At 36.7% G+C, this 22,929-nt stretch overlaps 2 protein-coding genes across 24 annotated transcripts in view; one reads left to right on the top strand and one right to left on the bottom strand.

Annotated features, from left to right (window-relative positions):
* The window catches only part of lrrfip2 (leucine rich repeat (in FLII) interacting protein 2), a 60,352-nt gene extending 50,538 nt beyond the window's left edge, over nucleotides 1–9,814 (bottom strand). For all 22 annotated transcript variants that reach the window (XM_058385288.1, XM_058385293.1, XM_058385307.1 and 19 more), the window contains exon 1: nucleotides 9,362–9,814. The gene's annotated coding sequence lies outside the window, so the exon portion shown is untranslated. The remainder of the gene's footprint in view (nucleotides 1–9,361) is intronic.
* A 3,653-nt stretch (nucleotides 9,815–13,467) lies between these two features.
* On the top strand, nucleotides 13,468–18,341 carry mrpl14 (mitochondrial ribosomal protein L14). Of its 2 annotated transcripts, none has more exons than XM_058386846.1 (3): nucleotides 13,468–13,549; nucleotides 17,366–17,430; nucleotides 17,853–18,340. In XM_058386846.1, the coding sequence occupies exons 2-3, from the start codon at nucleotides 17,372–17,374 to the stop codon at nucleotides 18,217–18,219; spliced, it is 426 nt and encodes a 141-aa protein (XP_058242829.1). In that variant the 5' UTR covers nucleotides 13,468–13,549; nucleotides 17,366–17,371; the 3' UTR covers nucleotides 18,220–18,340. The 2 variants fall into 2 exon arrangements, with proteins under 2 accessions (XP_058242829.1, XP_058242830.1); XM_058386847.1 differs by having other exon boundaries at nucleotides 13,530–13,573; nucleotides 17,853–18,341.
* Nucleotides 18,342–22,929: the final 4,588 nt, after the last annotated feature.

The following is a 22,929-nucleotide window of genomic DNA, read 5'->3' as shown; positions in this document are numbered from 1 at the left end:
TACTGATTGAATTACACAAAACTGGTTTTGTTTTCAGTACCTTCATGCTGACTTACACACAAGTCAAGATTATGATGAAAAGAATTTCCCTCATGCAGCACACCTGATTTGACTGCTAACGTGTGATTAATTTATTTTACAAAAATGCTTAAAAAGATAACTGCATTTTTTTCAGCAGCTTCCATGGCACCCTATCAAATTTCACATTCATTATTAAACACTATTACTAACCTATAAAGCACAGCAAGGTCTCATGCCACAATACCTGAGAAACCTTTTTTTATTTGCCATGCCTACTTCATTCAAAAGGTGCAGGCTATTGATCGGTTTCTCACAAAGCCCCAAAGTTAACAGCTTTCCAGTTAGTGTTCGGGACAGTCTCAGTGTTGAAGTCCAAGCTGAAAACACATTTGTTTTGTCGAGCATTTTATGAATATTTTTTCTTAGGTAAAAGAGCAGATCTGGAGGGTTCATTGCCATAGTGTTTTGGTGAATTGGGATGTTCGGATACACATACTACTCTGACATGCCTGATCCATCCTGATGCCCTACTTCTGGTTGGACTCCTTGGAAGTCCTAATTGTTCCTGAGGCCCCACATGGAGTACTAGAGATATATGGGACTGCTGTGGACATTACCACTTGGAGACAATGGCGATAGCTTTAAACTGCTGTTGCTACGGTTGGGTCCATCATTGAACATTTGATGACTTCTGCAGGAAGGAATTTATGTTAAATCTATGATTAATTCAGAAACCATGCTGATGCTTATAAGTTCTTCAAAAGCTCCTGGTTACACAATTCTACTTGACTATATACGGTTGTAAAAAGGAGATTATTTTAATCACTCTTTCTGGTGTCATCCAGATGAAGATAAGTTCTGAGTGTGGTTCCTCTCAAGGTTTCTTCTTTATAACATCTGAGGAAGTTTTCTTTGCCACCATTAACTCTGGCTTGCTCTTTAGGGACATACACTATATTGCCAAAAGTATTCGCTCACCTGCCTTGACTCGCATATGAACTTAAGTGACATCCCATTCCTAATGCATAGGGTTCAATATGACGTCGGTCCACCCTTTGCAGCTATAACAGCTTCAACTCTTCTGGGAAGGCTGTCCACAAGGTTTAGGAGTGTGTTTATGGGAATTTTTGACCATTCTTCCAGAAGCGCATTTGTGAGGTCACACACTGATGTTGGACAAGAAGGCCTGGCTCTCAGTCTCCGCTCTAATTCATCCCAAAGGTGTTCTATCAGGTTGAGGTCAGGACTCTGTGCAGGCCAGTCAAGTTCATCCACACCAGACTCTGTCATCCATGTCTTTATGGACCTTGCTTTGTGCACTGGTGCACAGTCATGTTGGAAGAGGAAGGGGCCAGCTCCAAACTGTTCCCACAAAGTTGGGAGCATGGAATTGTCCAAAATGTCTTGGTATGCTGAAGCATTCAGAGTTCCTTTCACTGGAACTAAGGGGCCAAGCTCAGCTCCTGAAAAACAACCCCACACCATAATCCCCCCTCCACCAAACTTTACACTTGGCACAATGCAGTCAGACAAGTACTGTTCTCCTGGCAACCGCCAAACCCAGACTCGTCCATCAGATTGCCAGATGGAGAAGCGCGATTCGTCACTCCAGAGAACGCGTCTCCACTGCTCTAGAGTCCAGTGGCAGCGTGCTTTACACCACTGCATCCGACACTTTGCATTGCACTTGGTGATGTATGGCTTGGATGCAGCTGCTCGGCCATGGAAACCCATTCCATGAAGCTCTCTGCACACTGTTCTTGAGCTAATCTGAAGGCCACATGAAGTTTGGAGGTCTGTAGCGATTGACTCTGCAGAAAGTTGGCGACCTCTTCGCACTATGCGCCTCAGCATCCGCTGACCCCGCTCCGTCAGTTTACCTGGCCTACCACTTCGTGGCTGAGTTGCTGTCGTTCCCAAACACTTCCACGTTCTTATAATACAGCTGACAGTTGACTGTGGAATATTTAGGAGCGAGGAAATTTCACGACTGGATTTGTTGCACAGGTGGCAGCCTATCACAGTTCCACGCTGGAATTCACTGAGCTCCTGAGAGCGACCCATTCTTTCACAAATGTTTGTAAAAACAGTCTGCATGCCTAGGTGCTTGATTTTATACACCTGTGGCCATGGAAGTGATTGGAACACCTGATTCTGATTATTTGGATGGGTGAGCGAATACTTTTGGCAATATAGTGTATATATAAATGTAAGTTTGAAAATTTGTTATTTTATTCTGAATTTTTGTATATTTTTGAATATATCTGTAAAGCTGGTCTGAAGCAGGCCATTGTTAGAAGTGCTGCACAAATAAAGCACACGCCATAGAGGAGAAACATGCATGTGCTGGGTGGACATTATTAGGAGAAAAAATAAGACCGTTGTGGCTATTATGAGTGTATTGATAGCCAATTCTATATCCAAGGTTCAGATTTTGTGCATTCAGATATTTTATAGGGCAAGGATGAGGACAGCAAGTTAAAAACATAACCCAATCAGCCATACTGACATACTCCTTACAAAATAATAAAATAGTTACAAGCTTGTCATTAAACAAAAAAGAAATACAGAGAGAATCCTAGAACAGTGATTCCCAAACCTTTCACAGTGGTATACCCCATCATTCATTTAATACCCTTCTGTGTACTCCTTCTCTCACAAACAGAATTCATCCACACAATGTGTTTTGAAAGCATGCACATGTACACATTTAACTTTGTAAAATAACTGTCAAAAACCCCATTCATATACAACTAATCATATAAATTTTAAATAAATGTATACAATGTTTACTGACATCAGTGAGAGTTTGAGACTTGAATCATTCTCTATGCACAGTCTGTGTCTATATTTGTTCTTCAATTTAGCAACTATTAAGAACAAACTTTATTATCGTTTTCTAAAGAGCCACTCAAAGATTTGAGCTGCAAAGAGAGCTGTGGGGCTGATAGAGAAATTGGTTGGCAAATCCAGTTGTTTGCATTGTCCATCCCAGGGAAGTATCTGCACAATTGCTCAACCAGTTCAGAAAGGTGTTTGTAATTGTAATTCTAACTTTTTAACCATGGCCTCAAATTTCGTCATGCATGTTAAACGTGGTTGTGGAAATTCGCACAGGGTGCAACTGCTTATAACTGTGAAATTGTTGTCTGATAAGGACATTCTCTGTATTGTTTTTTAAATTTTTCCCTTAAGCCTTACAATAACTATATCAGCTGCAGCAGGAAAAATTATGTTCTGCACAATAGTATGGGGTTTGACTGTCTTTGCCACTGTTTAACTCACCATGTATGCTGTGTCCAGAACCTTCCAATTAAAGTTTTTTGATACTCTTAAAAAAAATTTAATACTGCCGAGTTGTCTTAAATGTCTTTCAAAAAAACTCCCAAGTTTTTAACGTAGCATGCTTTATTTCCAAATGCCTGCACAAAAATGTGGCTTTAAGACAATCAGGAGAGAAATTTTGCACATAAAACATTTAAGGTGCATTGTTCTAAGTATTGGTGTCTCTGTAGTAGGGATACCACAATACTCAATATAATATTGAACCGTTCGGTATGACCTCCACGGTTCAATACGTATATGTGAACCGCATTTTTTCGGTTTTTCCTTGAAATAATAATAACTGCGTTTTATTACTCTTTGAACCGCCTGTTTTTGTTTGCCTGTACTGTATGTCTACACGCTGAGACAGACACGCCTCCCCACGAGTAAATATCCAATCAGTGAGCGCTAAAGTTAGGGGGGATTAACCATGCTTGCGATGCGGGTGTCAGATTTCACAATCTAACCCTGGAGAGCGGTGAAGCGACACAGAAACACGAGGAAGCTCCGCTGTCTTTCAAATCTGAGGTGTGGGGACATTTCGGATTTGTTGTTGACTATGGTGCTGATGAAACAAAAATGCAAAACAAAAAATGACTGTGTGCAAGCACCGTTACACATGAGTTACATACTCAAATGGAAATACTTCCAACATGATCGCACATCTGCAGATCAGCCCGCGATATCACTGTCTGGAAGCAAGATGGCAGACCAGGTAACACAGGCATCCAAAAAGCAACAGTCCCTAGCTGATTCCTTCCAGCATACATACCCAACTGGTTCCGGTAGAGGTGTTTATTGCTAAAGATTTGCAGCCGTTTTCCATGATCGGTGATGTGGGCTTTCGACACATTATAAAAGTGCTCGACCCACATTACACACTACTGACACGTCCATATTTTTAGCACTGAGGTAATTCCCCTCCTCTACGAAAAGACGCGCAAAAAATCAAAAAACGAATTGGCTAAAGCACAAAGCATTGCTCTAACAACAGATAGTTGGATCCAACCATGTCCAGTTGCAAAATGTGATGACATTTCAATATACAGTTGACCGACCAAACCAACCAATCATTACAGATCTTCTAATATTGTGAAAACTACACAAAAACAAACTACACATGTTCTGCATCCCTGATGAATAGCTGGCCAATTTCAAATGTGAGCCATCCTTATTAAGGCATTCCCATCTCTTATGTGTCTTAAAGCCTGAGTTGAGTTTGGCTCTAGACTAACAATTATTTTAAATTGATTAAAATCTGTACCATGAACTGTTTAACTACACAACCATTTTATTGCATGGAGTGTAATGCATCATTCAATCATTTCTTGAACACACATGCAACAATTCTGGTAGTGAAAGCATTCAGACAAAGATTCATATGGCAATTATCCTTCTATTTAACAGATTATTACAAGGATTAACCACCTCCTTCAGTTTTATAAGGCTTACAGTGTTATTGGCCTTAGTCAGTTTATTCTATTCCAGCTGAGATATTGAGTATACATGAGCATTTCTGATTTCACTTGAGCTCTCTGTGAATTATTAGTAGATCATCAGGCTGCATAAAGACAAAGACAATGAGAGAATACAAGATTGTTTATGTAATAATTTTGTTTGGTTTCAATAATTTATATTCTAAGCTGTGTTTTTTTTTTCAAATTTGTTTGATTAATGATCTCCAGAGTTAGTAGTTTCTAATTCTAAAATGTAAATGTATAAACTATCAATCTTACTAGCAGCTACATGGGTGAGGACAAGTATTTGCAAGCAAACATTAACCAGATGCCCTTCCTCAATTTGTATGCTTCTGTCGGGGTGACCAGGCATGGACCAATCATCTAGTTACTTTGCCCTAAATACTGTGGGAATTGCTTTGGTGGTTAGCATTTTCCTTAGCAGAACCTGTAACTCAGCTTTCAAATTATTTTCAAAGTCCTCCAGTTTGACATGCTGAATGTGCACTCAGATAGTGTCATAATGTCACAAGACCCATTTAGATTTTGCAAACAAAAAGAGATGCACACACAATAGATTATGCAAACAAAAAAAGATGCATGGACAACCTAACCAAAACAATCTTCTGTTAGCTTGTAAATGTGTCCAATTTAAGAGTATACGGGTGATTCTCACGAAATCTTGGTAAAAATGTGAAAATTTAAAAAATGCTTAAATTAACTTTTTTTTCCAGACATTAAGAACAAAGTCTGGACATAAAAAGCAGTTTTTTTCAGTTTTTTTTTTTAATTTTAACTGATTTCTCTCATTACCGCAACACCTTCCACAATTTACAACTTTTTTTTTAAAAAATATTTTGAAGAAACCTGACATTTTTTCAAAATGACGTGACAAACCTGAGAACATCATTTTAAGATTCTGCACATGCATTTAAAATCAAAGTACTATATTTCTATTAATTAAATTAACATCTAATAAACATGAGTTTCGATAATGATATATAGGTTTCAGTAATGAGGTTAATTATTTCGGTAATGATAATAAATATACTAGTCTGAGATTTATACTGAGACTTGTATACTAGTCTGAGATCATGCAGAAAGAAACAGATAATATTTGCACAATCATGCATTCAAGTTCAAAACAGTTTTATTGTGTAGTGCTTCAAAAATACAAAAGCCAAAAATAAAAAAAATTAAGAAAAACATTAAAACAGGAATAAACAGGACAACATTTCAACGTGTCCCTAAAAAAACATGAACCATTTTACCATGGCACTAAAAAATAACTGACCACTGTCTTTTTTTCTTTTCATGTTGCTTCTTAGTCAGCTCTTCAGTTTTCTTTATTTTACCAGTTTGTTTTTGGTTTTGATTCCTGGAAGCGGAAAGAAAGCATTACATTAAATTAGTCTCATAACATGGGGGGAAAATATTTTATGTATACATCATCATATAGTATAGACTTGATGCTTTGTGTGTGTGTGTGTGTGTGTGTGTATATACTCTCATGTACATTTCCTAACACTGTAGGGTGTTTATTGCTAATTACACCTGCTGTAACATCTCCAAACCTAACCTCTCTCTCTCCCTCTTCTGTACTCCTCCAGCAGTTCTGGGTTTCTGTATAATTTTTCCCTGAACTTTGTCACCCTGGCCTTTGCTAAAGCTTTTTTTTCCACACTTGCTGATTGTCTACAATGAAACAAACCATAAAGCAAAATATCAACATTTAGGAAATTTGAAATTAATATTAAATTCATAAGAGATATTTAAAGTTCTCTTTACCACAACTGGCCTTAAATGGTTGCGGTGTATGAGAATGGTGGTGCGGAGGATGAGGTGCCTCAGGATGTTTTGCTAACAACAGAGAAGCCATGATGGCTTTACTAATTTTTTCTCAATGCATATAATTAGACCGTAATAAAGTACATTTTCATAAAAAAAAATGGTAAATCTAAAAATTTTCGAAATGTAGAAAACTTCCTGTTTTGTTAATGAGAATCAAAAAGTCGTGTTAACATTCTGACAATAGAATATTTATCATTTAACTGGAAAGATATAAAAAAATGATCTTACCTGGTCACCATCTTGAAGTAACTGTCCCATGTGCTCCATCACTCATAATCAAACTTTATTTACATTCTGTATGTGTGTTTAAACAGTCCTCAAAAAGTGTTGTGGAGGATGAGAACATCAGGCATGGACACATCATTTTCCTACTTTTTTTTCATTATTATTATACATGAATATTCAGTAAAAAAAAAAATCTGTCATCTAGAATAATCTCTTAGAACATCCATTTATTTTTTTTTCTAAATTTTTTTATGTTAATTTGTTTAAATTAAATCATAACATACATTCAGACACAGCCGGACGTGTTGCGGTAATGAGAATTTCAGAAGAAAATGCAGTAAAGTAGAAAAATAATTAATTCTCATGTTGAAATTACACATTGTGCAAGGTAGAGAACAGTACTGTCTTTATTCTGATGATTTTTTATATTACTAAATTACACATTTTATATTTAAAATCATTAGTGCCGTGGTGTTTCAATGGTTTTGTGAGAATCACTCATATAGTAAAGAAAATCATTAAAAAAATCTATTTAAAAAAAAAAATTATATATATATATATATATATATATATATATATATATATATATATATATATATATATTTATATATATATATATTATTGTAGATTTGCACAATTATTACAGCTTATTTGAACTTAACTTTTACAATTTAAAAGTTGCATATTTTATAAAAATAAAAAGTTTTTCCTTTGTTTTTTTTGTTTTTTTGCCATTTACTATTAAATTGGACACATTTACAAGCTAACAGAAGATGGTTTTGGTTTGGTTGTCCATGAATCTCTTTTTGTTTGCAAAATTTATTACAGCTTTTTTAAACTGAACATTTACATATTTACAATAAAAATGTAATTTTAAAAAAAGAATTAAAACTTTTTTTTTTTTATAATTGACTGAATGCATGAATCTACAAATCTACAACTGCCTGATATAGATTTTTTTTCTGAATTTACCTTTTGGTCACAAAAGGGGATAGAGTAAAATAATATTTATTCATATTTTATAATACTTTTTAAGAGTATGAGCAATCATGTGACACAAAAAAATACAATACAAACATAGTTTACAAATAAATTGTTAATGCTATTCAGACTATGCATTAGAGGGATCTTTCAGGAACATTGCTCATTAGTCACGGTCTATGAGATAATCCCAATAAAAAAAATTGTTGGAATTCTATAAAAGACTATGCATTAACATGTTCTCCAGACATAACTTGAAATGAGCAAGCGCAGTGAATCGTTCAATCACATTAAATAAAAATAAAAACAGACGTTGAAAAAGTTCTGGCAGTGTCAGAACATTTTTTGTTAAAAATCTCAATGTGGCCCCTGCTAGACACTCGTTTAACATCTACTGATAGAGAACGACATGGCGAAATGTAAACAAAAGGGCTTCCATGTTTGTAGTTAGCACGCAACTTTTGAGTAGTTGCTAAATTTATTGAGTTTATTTACTGTTCTGACAACGGGAAATTACTTTATGCTGTCCAGTTAAAGCCCTGTTGCGTCGCTTTGCACCCAGTATGGCAGAACGTGGTAAACTTTTATCATGTTATCACTGTCTGTTACAGAATTCTTATTGGAATTGTGACAATTATTATTATTATTATATTAGATGACCACTAAATCCATAGTATAAGGCATTAAATTAACACTGATATTTAATATTTAATCCACTTCTTGTGGATCGGTGCTACAAAAGTATATCTGAGGTACCTCATGAAAGCCTACTGTAACTTATTTAACTGCGATATCAATATCTTACCCATATCACCCAACGCCAGCATGCCAAACTTAACAAGGCAATATAATACGCATCGAACAAACAGTCTTGAAGTCTAGTCCGGGGCAAAAAAAAGCCAACAACAAAACAATTAAACGCTCAAAAATAACTATATTATCAGACTGAACATTTCCAACAACATAAATGTCTATGAGTTTTAAAAAGTGACTAGGTTGGAGGTGTACGCTATCACATATGATTTAAGACCTAGATGTACTACTTACAGCTGGTGATGAATATAGGTTTACACAAGAGAGTGATGCATATGTTCTTCTCTTTTCAGACGATTTGATATATTACACTCAAACCGATCTCATCTGTCCTAATATAGCCGGGCAGCTTTTTATGAACCTGCACTGGAGTTGGGACACTCCTCTAGCAAAGTTAGAAACACACTACTAAAGAACCACACAACAAAGTAAATGAATTTTCCACATTCTCTGACTCTGTTGACTTTGCGCCTGGTTCTTCGCCTTATCAACCAGTGGTGTCTACAGCTATTATTAGCGAGCTACCTACCCAGTTTAGTTATACTGGATAAGATATAAATAGCTATAGCTAGTCTAGGAAAAACATGAACTACTTTAAGATTAGACCAGCTAGATAACAAGCTTCAACTCCAGCCCTACACTTCACAGGAAAAATAAACATTTTTAAATATTCAGTAAAGCGGTTTTACCTTTTTCTGGCGATCCAGTTGAATTACACGTTTATATACATCCAGTGTTGGTTTTTGGAGTAAAATGTCGCCTCAATCCCACAAAAGAGGCTAGCAATGGTTAGCTGACTGGCTAACGTTACCTCCAACTGGCCTAAATGATCCAGCGCTCCGTATGTGTGTGTGTGTGTGTGTGTGTGTGTGTGTGAGAGAGAGAGAGAGAGAGAGAGAGAGAGTGAGTGAGTGAGTGAGTGAGACAGCAGAAATTGACACTGCCCGTCACGCCACACTCCTGAAGTAAACTGTCTCTGTAAAGTTCCAAAGTTTTCAGTGTCCTCTTGAGAAGGACAATCACCCGGATATTTCTGTGGTTTTATGACATGCCTGGACCAGCAAACTCCTTTTCCTTCCCTTTCCTAACACTCGCCCGATGCCAGGCAGAGATACACTGTACCGGAAGTAACTTGAGGCGCAAGGAGCGTTTCTTGTGTGCGCGCATGCGCGTTCATTAGCCTCCACTGTTTGGCAGGTTTGGTGGTAAAGTGGACGGAGAGCTGTGGCTAATTATAGATAGGACATGGTTGTTGTATATTGTATAACGTTGCATTTTAATAATATTCGGTATGATGCTACTTTTTATGTCTAAGCTAGCTTGTTGTAGTCATACTATAACTATCAGGCGTGAGAAAACAAATTGATGCCATAAACCCAGGCAGCTAACACATTCAATTTTATAAATATGTTGGTATTTAATGTACCAGTTTTAGCAGTTTTGAAACATTTGAAGCTTCTTTTAGCTAAAGATGCTAATGGTTAAAGGCATATGAAAAATAACAGTCACTCATTTTTGAGTGCACTTTGTTCTTCAGATGGGTATATTATTGAACTGTATGAGCCATGGATAATGTCAGCTAGCTTGCAGAAGGTAGCAAGTCAGTCATGACTCATAGGCTCTACAATTGTTTTTCTGACACATTTCAAAGGTATACTAGCTAATTTAACATAGCTAGTATGTCATCTTAACACATACTGTGTTCATAACTAATATACACTACCAGTCAAAAGTTTGGACACATCTTCTAATTCCATGGTCTTTCCTGATGTTTATTTCTTTCTACATTGTAAAACAATGCTGAAGGTGGCCGAAATACACAATAATGTCCTTTGAACAGTTGATATTGAGATATGTCTGCTACTGATGCTCTGTAAAGCCTTCATAACGGCTCTAATCTGAGGTGCTTTTAATTGGTGATTTCTGAGGCTGGTAACTCTAAACGAACTTCTCCTCTGCATCAGAGGTAAGTTTTGGTCTTGCTTTCCTGGGATGGTCTTCATGTGAGCCAGTTTCATCATGGTGCTTGATGGGTTTTGCAAATGCACTTGACATTACTGTTCTTCCAAGAACTATTCCAGAACACCTGACCTTCGTGTCTTAAAATAACAAGTGACTGTTGTTTTTTGTCATTACATATGGATTATTTAAGTCCATGTGTGTTATTTCATAGTTTTGAAATCTCCAGTATTGTTCTAGAATGTAGAAAATAAATCCCTAAACAAAAAACATTGAATTAAAAGGTGTGTCCAAACTTTTGAGTTGTAGTGTAGGTGGGCAAGAGGTGAACCCACTTTCCAGGGCCCATGCATACCACCCAGCAAACAGTGACTCTAATTTTCACAAAATGTTGACTCCCATTTCAACACAAAACAGCTTAAAAACATACAAGACGAGTAAATGATGTCATGTTGTACAGTCATATGGTCAGTAACTGGTATGAACTGTAAAGGCATAATAAGAATAGGGGTTAGAGTGTTAGTTATTTAAAGGCTTTTTTTAAAGGCCTATTATCAAAATTACTTCAATTTGTATGTGGACAATCTGTTTTTTAAAGATAAACATTTTTTTCTGTGGTTCAGAAACATTTGGTTTCTGTGGGGTTTTTCTAAACAATCATTCAGTTATGACAATATGTCACTGTATGAACAGAGAACAGACTGGCCGATCTTCACATAGCTGTAATCTAATCAAATACCCCATCTGATGGAAGATTTAGCACTTGCTTGAACTTTTATGGAGTTTTGTGACCACTACATGCAAATCAGCTGTGCCTTACATGCTATTGGTAATTTACTGGTGATTGGCATTCATCAACATGCACAAAAAAGTAAGAAAAAAAATGAGCATTTCCAACACTTGTAAATCTAGAGAAAATTTTTAGTTTAGATTTTTTTTCAGTTTGGTTTATGCAAACATTTATACACAACAAAGATTGATACCTAAAACACACTGAGCATACAAATTTAGTGTTTAAACTATTAAACAATATTAAAATGATCATTGATATTACACAGACTAGTCTTTTGTTAGCCAGATATATCAGGTGTTTCAAATGCATTCCTGGACATTATAGTTCAGTGTTGACTATGCTATTAAATATTTGAAACTGCATTATGTATTAAATCTATAAAAGTTAAAAAAATAATACACCTTACATTACTCAAATAACACATTTTACACAAAGATGTATTAATCAACAAGCTTCTTAGTGAACAATAGCACAGGTGTTTTCCTCTCTGGAACTACTGGCTAAAACCAAAGAAGAATAAAAAGTTTATACACCACATTAAACTGTCAGGTTGTTGTGTTGCAAAAAACTATATATATATATATATATATATATATATATATATATATATATATATATATATATATATATATATATATATATATATATATATATATATATATATATACACACACATATTTTTTGAACTCTGATATGTCACCCATAATGTTGTGTGCATTGCAATATTTTAAGCAAAACTGTGCTATTACTCTGCTAATTAAACCTTCTCACACTGCTCTTACTGGGGGAATGTGCAATCAATGAAGATTGGCCACCAGGCTGGTCAAATTTAGCCATGAAACCTCCAACACTAAATTGGCCAGTGTTTCAGTTTCATTGTCCAACCCCTGTATATATATATATATATATATATATATATATATATATATATATATATATATATACACACCAAAATGTCAGATGCAACTCTTAATTTGAAATTACAAGAAAATGGAAGATCAGAAAATCCAAAAATGATAAGGAAAAAAAGGGAAAATAAAAAAATAAAAAAAATACAAACATTTAGTTGCATAAGTGGGTGTGCCCACCCAAAATAAATATTTTCTTGAAGTACTCAAGCTTTTTGTTTAAGGGTCTTTCAGCATGGCACATCTTGATTTGGCAATATTTTCCCACTCTTTCTAGCAAAAACATTATAAATCCATAAAATCGCAAGGGCATCTCCTGTGAGCAGCCTGTATCAGGTCACCCCAAAGCTGGATTCAAGGCTGGGCTCTAGGTCATTCAAAAACATTGATATGCTTTTCATGATGCAACTCCTTTGTTTATTAAAAGGTATGCTTTGGGTTATTGTTGTTCCCAACGGTGAGATTCTTCCCAGTTTATTTTAGTGCACATCCCTGAGGGTTGAGCACTAAAATAAACTGGTATTTCTAGCTGTTCATGATTCCCTCCACCTCAGTTCTGGCTAAAGTAAAGCAGTCCTACTGTAAGATGCTGTCACTGTTTTTGCCCCTAACATACCTTTTGAAATTATGGAATTATTATTCCTTTTGGAATCAAACTATGATACATTGTGCCATATGGTTTGGGGTTATTTAACTGACCTTATATGTTTTTTTGTGAGATACTATGTACTTGTCAGATATTCCTGTAGCAGGTAATGTTGCCATAATTTTGTCAGCCTCCTTGATAAGTTTTTGTCTTTAGCAGGAGGGGCATAGCTTTTACAGTGTACCATGGTATATCTAATGTTTTGGATTCTTTTATACTGCTCTTCTGATTGATACCTTTCATAAACTGGTGTACTATTCATGGTTTGTAAGCTCTTTGGTTTTGGACAATGACTTTAGCAGTGAGACGAAACCAAGAAGATGTGAAGAAAATCCTATGTAACAGTTGACTTTTTTGGGGTGTTAATTAGAATACTTTCATTGATGACAGCTGTATGGTAATTACTTTTGAACACAAGATTAAATGTGATTGGTTTAACCAAGTAAAAGTTAATATATACATTTTATATTAGACAACAGAGTTACTTAGAACTTTTATTTTGAAATATGGAAATAAGGGTGAAGGCAGCCGGAAGTAAATCTACTGGAATAGCTGCTTCACGTTGTTGAAGGTAAGGTCATGAACACATAAGCAGGTATTTAGTTTGTTAATGTTTGTTTACTACGAGAATTACTTGGTGGGCTTTCAGTTTTAAACAAAAAAGTTTCGTACTAAATCCTAAAGACAGTGTCGATGGTATGTAATCCTGTAGTGGTAGAAAATAGTGTGGTCGTTAGAGTAGAGTGTAGCTTCGCTACATTGAGATATTTCTGCTCTATAATTGAAAATAATTCTGCTCTTAAATTACTTAGATTTTGCTATAGTCTAGTGTGCTTCACCTTTTTCTACTTTTTTTTTTGCTACAGCTGATTACAATTTTCTATTTATTTAAGAATGACCTTTATCATACACACACACACACACACACACACACACACACATATGTATATACAGCTCTGGAAAAAAAAAAAGGAGAGAGACCACTGTCCAATCTCCAGATTTGAACCCTATTGAAAACCTTTTGAATGTAATCAAGAGGAAGATGGATGGTCACAAACCATCAAGCAAAGCTGAGCTGTTTGCTTTTTTTTTTTTTTTTTTTGCAAAAACAGTGGTATAAAGTTACCCAACAGCAATGTGAAAAACTGGTGGAGAGCATGGAGCCAAAACCCATGCAAATCAGGGTTATTCCACCAAATACTGATTTCTTAATGTTATTTAGCCAAAGCATTAACACAATTTGTTTACAAATTATTTGCATTTTGTTTTATTAGAGTTACTCTGCAAATACTGCATGATCTTGGATTATTTTGATGTGTTGTCATTTCCTTTAAATATACACTCTAATAACAATAGTTATATTTTGAATTTAGGAGAAATATTGGCAGCAGCTCACAAAAAATTAAACAGAACTGTTCATCTCACCAATACATGCACCTGTAAGAAAAAAACATAAGAAACTGAATATTTTGCAGTGGTCTCTTATTTATTTCCAGAGCTCTATATACACTACTCACAAAAAGTTTTGTGGTTTAAAAAATTTGGATTTTGGGTGAAATTTATGGAAAATGTAAAAAGATCATGCTACAGTGATATTATATCATGAAAGTAGAGTATTTAAGTAGATTCATGCAATGGTGATTTCCTCATCTCAAACAATGTATTGAAACAAAAGCCAACAACAGTGGTGGGTATACTACAACAAAAAATGTCAATGTCTCAATAATTTGTCATGTGCCCTTGACCATCAATTACAGCTTGACAACGACGTCTCATGCTGTTCACGAGTCGACTTATTGTCTGCTGAGGCATGGCATTCCACTCTTCTTGAAGTGCGGCCCTCAGGTCATTGAGGTTCTGGGCTGCAGGGTTATGAGCCTCTACACTGCGACTCAGCTGATCCCATAGGTTTTCTATGGGATTCAGGTCTGGAGAAAGTGCAGGCCACTCCATTTGAGGTACCCCAGCCTCCAGCAGCCATTCCCTAATGATGCGACCTCGATGAGCTGGAGCATTGTGGTCCAAGAAGATGAAATTAGGCCTGTGTTGTTCATGCAATGACTGGATTAATGATGTTATTCAGGTAGTATTGGCTTTTCACAAGATGTAGAGCAGTTCTGTATTGAGTAGACACACCTGCCCAGACTGTAACACCACCACAACAGGGATGCATAGCGCTCTCCTTGACGTCTCCAACATTGTTGGCGGCCATCATTTCTGCTCAACGTGAATCAACTTTCATCAGAGAACAGCACTGAGGCCTACTGGTCCCTCGTCCAGTGTAAATGCTGCCTGGCCCGATGCCTGTGTCTGGTGGTGTGGTCAGGTCATCTAGCACGCAGACGGTCATCAACGTGGGATGTTGATGACCGCCACTTCTGCCACTTCTGTGCCTTTCTGTGACTCTTCCAGTCTCTCTGTATCTCTGTCGCAGCCTGCTGATGACCTCTGAGAACATCCTGTTTGAAGCCTCGCAATGGCGAGGTACTGTTGATCAATTGTTAGGTGTCATCTTGGTCTCATGATGTCAAAATGTGAACAGCATGATGAAGAGGACTGTTAAATACCAATTCTAATTGAACCAGAAAATTTATTGGTCAATTCATGGATCAAACACCAGTTGTGAATTTTGCCGTTAAGCACCTTGTTAGAGAACAGCAAGTTATGCAAAAAAGTACTGAAACACTGAACAGTTGGACATGTGCATTCAAAAGTGTAGAGAAGGTCAAATTAAGTTCACCTGTAAAGGTTATAGTGCATTTTAGGGGCATCCTGAAATTTCACCCGAAAGCCAAATATATATATATATATATATATATATATATATATATATATATATATATATATATATATATATATATATATATATATATATATATATATATATATATATATATAATATATATATAAAATCTCTCTCAAGGTAGTGAATTTCATTATTAGATAGTTTACTTTGTTTATACTTAGTTGTGTATGATTTTGGGAGTCATAATTAAGATGCAGCATGTTTCATTTATATATGCATGTTTGTTTAGTATGTTTGTTATGCCTTACTTAAAGAAAATAATTAATAGCTTTATAGAAAATCTGATCAATCACATTTGAGAAATTTGCATTACTTATATATTGTATAGTGAATATAAAAAGTCTACACATCCTGTTAAAATTTGCAGGTTTGTCTAAATTAAATCAGATTTTCTCCATGTTTTCCCACAATATCAGCCAAATAATTGAAAAGCAAAAAAAGGCAAATGTGTGCATACTCTTTCACTAATACATTTAAAGCACCTTTTGCTTGGACTACCTACATTAGTGGCTCAAGCAAATGGTGCTTTAATAAAGTATTAGTCTGAATTTGGCAACTATGTTTCTGCTCTTCCTTGAAGACCTGGCCCAGATCTATCAAATTGTGGGGGGATTTCCTGTTCCCAGCACTCTTCCACAATCCTTCCACAAGTTTCGATCTGGGCTCTGACTGGGCAATTCCAAAATGTTGATCAGCTTCTGTTCATAATCATCTTCTTCTGAAGTTGAAATTTTACTTCATCTTTTGCTGTCTAACAGAGGCCATTAGATTTTGTGCCAAAATGAATGGGTATTTAGAGCTATCCATGATTCTTTAATTCTATATTGAAAAGATCCCCAGTCCCAGCTGAAGGGATGCAGCCCCAAGCATGCTGCTGCCATACCCATGCTTCACTGTTGGTATGGTGTTTTTTGGGTTATAAGCTGTTTTTACAGTAAGCATGTCTTTTAGAATTACAGTGGTGCCCTGTTTTACGTCGCTCATCCTTAAATATTGAATTGAAAAATTAAATCCAATTTATGGCGCTTTACACAACCTTGCGTCGGTCCCTCCCTCGCATAGTAACAATGAAAAATGGCTAATAAAACCAAACTAAACAATTATTTTTATAAAATAAGAAAATGCATATGTTCAAAATAAAAATAGTACTGATACCACCATAGAGAACATATACAGCACTTTATAGGGGCATTTCCGACTTACAGCAAAAATCGACTTATGTCGCGTCTCTTGGAACCAATAAATGACGTAGGGCGGGGTATGACTGTATTACCAAAAAGTTTTACATTGGTCTCATCACACCGTAACACATTTTAAACTTTAAGGTTTTTCCTCATCACAAAACCTGCAATTTTTATCAGGTGTGTATACACATTCTATTTATCCATTGTAATGTTGTTTCTATAGTAACAAAACTATACCAGACATTGGTTGGCAGATGCTACAAATAAACAGAGCATTTAGAAAAAAATGGTAAAGTCTTCAACGGTGATATGGAAATGTGCTTTCAGGGCCCTGTAAATCGGGACAAAACTCTAAAATAAAGCAGGAATGTAATGCCTTCATTTTGACTTATAATAGATCACTATGGCCTTCTCATCAATGACGCTTCCAAAGATGTTAACAACACACTACAGGTCTTTCAGGTAACTTTTTTTTAAACAGCTGTCATAGACCCTATCCACACAAATGCAGATATTTTTGAACATTTTTCCCCTTTTGGCCTCCCATTCACATGAAAACTGTATCTTTGAAACCACCCTCCAAGGTGGAGAAATTTCCAAATACCATTTTCACTGTTTTCTGATAGAAAAATGTAGATTTTTTGAAGTGATTCTGAAATCACTGCTATAACTAATTGGCTTGCATGCTAATGTTGGTAGTTTCAACTCATGTTTGTGTAGATGGAGGCTTTTTTTCACAGAATTGTAGAAACTATGTTTTCAAAAATGTCCACAAATATGGATTGGTCCTTACTGGGCCTTAGATTACTTACTTTGAATTGTCATTGTCATGGTCATTATGTGAGTCATAAAGTATCTCATTACCATCATATCATTGTTTTCAGTGTTTCAACAGTTGTGACGGCCCTTCAGAAGCTGACAAGGGTACGGGTGGTAGACAACAGCAGTCTTGGAAACAGCCCCTATCACCGTTCTCCTAGAGTCATTCATGTGTACACCAAGAATGGAGTGGGCAAAGTGGGTGACACGGTCCTGTTGGCCATTAAAGGACAGAAAAAGAAAGCACTGATTGTGGGTCACAAGATGCCTGGATCAAGAATGTCACCTAGATTTGATTCAAACAATGTTGTTTTGATCGAAGAAAATGGGAACCCAACAGGAACGAGGATTAAAGCTCCCATACCTACACATTTACGCAAACTGGAGGGTGATTACTCCAAATTATTAGCTATTGCACAACGCTTTGTGTAGGTAATGTTATTGACTCATAGCTACTATTGCTTATTGGCACAGTGTTGAACAAAGGGAAAAAAATGTCATGTCTCCAAAACCTGGCAAACCAACAAATAAAACTTATTTAAAAAAAATTATTCTGTGGTAAATTATTAGTGTATGCAGTTCATAAAGTCTCTTTACAGTTGGCATTAAATCTGTTATTTGACTGTTAAATGTCAGTCTGTTATGTTAAAAATCCACACACAATTATAGGGGTTGGACAATGAAAATGATACCTTTGGTTATAGACAACAATAATTTATTAGTATGGTATAGGGCTTCCTTTAGCAGCCAATACAGCATGTTTGTCTTGGTAATAAAAGATACAAGTCCTGCACAATGGCCAAAAGGATTTTGAACCCTTTCTCTTATATAGCAAAGTGGCCAGGTAACTATGTGATGCTCATCCACAACACCCCAAAGTGGCTCGGTAATTTGATCTGTTGACTGCGCAGGCCATGGGAGATGTTCACTTCCACTTTTATGTTCATCAAACCACTCTGTGACCAGTCCTGCAATTTGTATTGGTCCGTTATGATCCTGATACATGTCAGCGCCTTCAGAGTTAATGTTTGAACCATTGGGTGCACATGGTTTTCTAGAATGGTTTGGTAGTTCTTGGCAATGAAGCACCCATTTAGCACAAACACTTCACTGTTCATGCAACAGTCGGGTTTGTAAAATTCTTTAGGGGTTCTCCTCACCAGAAGTCTGAGAAAGATAGTAAAGGTGGATTTATCAGACATGTTTCACATTATCCATAGCCCGAGATTTCTGCTGCTTGCACCATTGAAACCAGTGGATTTGGTTATAGTAGTCCAACCATGAAAATTGTCTCTGTGGAGCTCCCAACAAACAGATTTGGTAGAAACTGGAGTGTCAAGATGTGTATTCAATTTGGCATTTCTTTCAGACAGCTTCCTCTTGCATTGACAGTTTCAGTCTCTGGTTTGAGCAATAACTGCAATTAAATGTTTCCATGTAGTTGTTGATCAGTACTGCGCAATAGCTTGGCAGAATTTTAGCCCATTCTTCAGTCAGCTCTGGGATTTTGGTGGGTTTCCTCACATGTGAACTGCTTGCTTCAGGTCTTTCCACAACATTTCTATTGAATTAAGGTCAGGAGTTTGACTTGGACATGCCAAAACATTAACTTTGTTCCTCTTCAACCATTCTTTGGTTTAACGACTTGTGTGCTTGGGATCGTTGTCTTTCTGCATCCGTTTTCTCTTGAGATTTAATTCATAGACCAATGTCTTGACATTTTCCTTTAGAATTCACTGGTATAATTCTGAATTCATTGTTGCATCACTGAAGGCAAGTTCGCCTGGTCCAGATGCAGCAAAATAGCCCCAAACCATGATGCCACCACCACCACCATGTTTCACAGATGGGATAAGGTTGTAGTCTAGGGATAGCATGTGTCTACAAAACATTTTTCTAATAGTCCCCTGGTTTGTTCACATGATCTTTTTGGAGAGTAGTGGCTTTCTCCATGCAACTCTGCCATGCATAACAAGGTTGTTAAGTGTTCTCCTGAACACTTAACAACCTTGAATGGTGAACTCATGATCATGAACATTATCTAACATAAGTGTGGCCTTTTGTTGTTGCTTTTGTTATTCTGGGTTTCTTTTTGACCTTGCAGGCGCTGTAATTCACGATTGCTTGTGTACATCCAACAAGACTAGAAAGGCATATACAGGACAAGATTCTGAGGACAATATACAGGGTGATTTCATGCATAGGTGGTAATATAGGTCAGATAACTCAGGAACCGATCAAGCTGAAATATTTTATTGTGCATTGTTTTACTAATCTATGATGGGAATTTTGATGATCTAATTACTTAAAAAAACGTGGTAACCATTAGCCAATCAGATTTTAGCAGGCATTTGGCCACAATACATTAAGTATATCTAATAAGAATTTGCTCAAACCATTAAAATTTGGGGCATACACAAGATTCTGAGGTCACTTGCACAGTTTGGACGTTGACCTAAATACTTAAAAACATGACTGGCATCAGCCAATCAGTTTTCAGCAGGCATTTGACAGGGTTAACATATAGCTATCATGAAACTTGAATAGAAGGTTTGACCCACTGCTATGTTGTGCGGTCTCATTGAAATTGGCCACTGGAGGGCACTATTTATGTTTGTCCACACAAAAGTAAAGCGTACCTCTTTAATAAGTTGTAATAAATAAGTTGTATAGTGAATTTAATATAATGTAAATTGTAATTGAATGTACATTTTTGCACGAATTTGAAATGTTCGCCACTGCCTATGTAAATTAAAGATAATTTGCATAATAAACAAATCCTTCTTTTGTTAACTTGTCCTAGGATTTTTAGCCAACATTTGCAAAATTGATGTTAAGCTACTGAAAACTGTGAATCTCAGTAATTATCAAAAACCTGTAGACATTTAAACAATATGGTTCTGACCTCTGCTCAGGATTGTATGTGGTAATTTAAAGGAGCAGAGTAAGGCTTAAATAGCTGTGTCTTAATAATAAACTGGATTTGGTATGCAGTATCAATCTTCTAATCTGTAACTGAATATTTAATCATCAGTTAATTACTTCAGAAACATAGCCACCTGCAGCCAAGCAGTTTTTAGCAGGCATTTCACAATGCTAATTTACTCAAACAGATGACTCTAGGTGCTGGAGTGTGTCCTTCCTTCCTTCCTTCCTTCCTCCCTCCCACCTTTCCTCCTTTCCTCCCTTCCTCCCTAAGCTCCCACCCACCCAGTGACCACCTGTGAGCATTTGGTAATCTGAATGGCATTTAAGAAATCATTAGTTTTTGGACTTCAGTAAAGACTATAGAATTAGATGTAATGTAGATTTGGTATGCAGCTAGGACCAGAGGCACTTTGGCAACAGTTGTGATAACTTCTACAATCCTAAAGGAGTTAGGGGTGTGGGCTTCTGGACTGAGGTTGCTTTGGTTGGAAGAAAACCAGGAGCTTGTCGTTTAATTGCTATCAGCCGTGAGAAAATATGAGCTATCAAGAACCGTGCATTGGATGGTTGCAGACACTGTAACATGGATGATAGAGAGCAAAAAGCTGAATTAATTCTGAGTATGGTTTAGAAATGGGGTGGATTTATATAGGGTTATTTTGGACATGGTGTGATCATAAGTGGGATTTAAAGGAAAGTGATTTGTGGGTGAGCTCTCAACCCCCTGCCAATAAGGGAACAGTTTAGATAACAAAGATAACAAACACTCCTAATTTTTTATTTAGTACTGTAGCAAAACTAACTAGCAGTAAAACCACTGTAGAAAAGCGCACACCATTTATATGCAGCAGCAATGACTTCATGAAGTTTTTCAATGGAAAAATTAATATCAGGTAAAAAATTCAGACTATTAATTTAAAACCAATTATTTGATAGATAATCCTTTAGATAATATAACTAGAAGCTTAGAATGCTTTATGCCGTTTCAAGAGCCTGATCTAATTTCACTTATTTCATCTTCAAAACTTTCAACCTGCATACTAGATCCTTTACCCACATCTTTCCTTGAACAGATAGTACCACTAGCTACTGAACTGCTTTTAAAAATTTTAAATTCTTCCCTTAATACCACAAAGGTATGTGCACTGCTAAAATCCAGAGACTCTGCCTTCAGAGCTGGAGACTAGGATGCCCTAAGAACAGCACGGGCCAAACTATCATCGACAGGTCCAATGTGGAGATCGCCAAGAGCACCAAATTCCTTGGTGTTCACCTGGCGGAGGTCACTCACCTGGTCACTCAACACCAGCTACATCACCAAGAAAGTCCAGCAGTGTCTCTACTCCCTGCGAAAGGTTGAGAAAGACCACTGTCTACAGAGGGACCATCGAGAGCATCCTGAGCAGCTGCATCACTGCCTGGTTAGGGAATTGCACCGTCTTGGGTCGCAAGACCCTGCAGCGGATGGTGAAGACAGCTGAGAAGATCATCTGAGTCTCTCTTCCCTTTATAATGGACATTTACTCTGCACACTGCATCTGCAAAGCAAACAGTATTGTGGATGCCCCCACACACCCCTCACACACACTCTTCACCCTTCTGCCATCCGGAAAAAGGTACCAAAGCATTCAGACCTACACAACCAGACTGTTGAACAGTTTCTTCCATCAGGCAATCAGGTGTCTCAACAGAGAACTGTACTTAACTGGGCACGGACACACACACACACACATAACCACACACAAAACAGAGGACTGTTCTCATCAGAGAACTGAAGTGTGCTGGACACAGATATACACACACACACAAAATTGATCTTGTTTACATGCACACGTCACTTTACTTTGATCTTGTTTACATGCACATGTCACTTTAAATATTTGTATCTGTTATAACTAAAATAACTTCTGCTGCTATTATTCACTGTCCCTAACCCTGTTTCTTGCAGTTATGTTCATAGTAACATAGGAATAACATTCATGAAATGTATCAGTCAGGATTTAGGCCTCATCATAGCACAGAGTCAGCACAGGTTAAAGTGGTAAATGGCTTCTGATCATGGTTGTGTCTCCTTACTGGTGTTTCCTCGATCTTAGTGCAGCTTTTGACACCATTGCCCACACCATTCTACTTGATAGGCTAGAACATGTTGGTGTTAAAGGAACAGCCCTCTCCTGGCTCAGGTCTTATTTGACTGATTGATCTAAATGGTGA

Source organism: Hemibagrus wyckioides, linkage group LG03 (genome assembly GCF_019097595.1).
Source record: "Hemibagrus wyckioides isolate EC202008001 linkage group LG03, SWU_Hwy_1.0, whole genome shotgun sequence".
In the NCBI taxonomy this organism is placed as follows: Eukaryota; Metazoa; Chordata; class Actinopteri; order Siluriformes; family Bagridae; genus Hemibagrus; species Hemibagrus wyckioides.
The sequence above is the reverse complement of the archived record's forward strand: the minus strand, read 5'-3'. Positions and strand labels throughout refer to the sequence as shown.

Excerpts from the sequence above, each read along its gene's own strand:
- mrpl14 (XM_058386847.1), top strand. The coding sequence starts at position 17,372 with ATGGCCTTCTCATCAATGACGCTTCCAAAGATGTTAACAACACACTAC. Across the intron at positions 17,431-17,852 it reads ACACACTACAGGTCTTTCAG|TGTTTCAACAGTTGTGACGG; the intron begins GTAACTTTTTTT and ends CATTGTTTTCAG.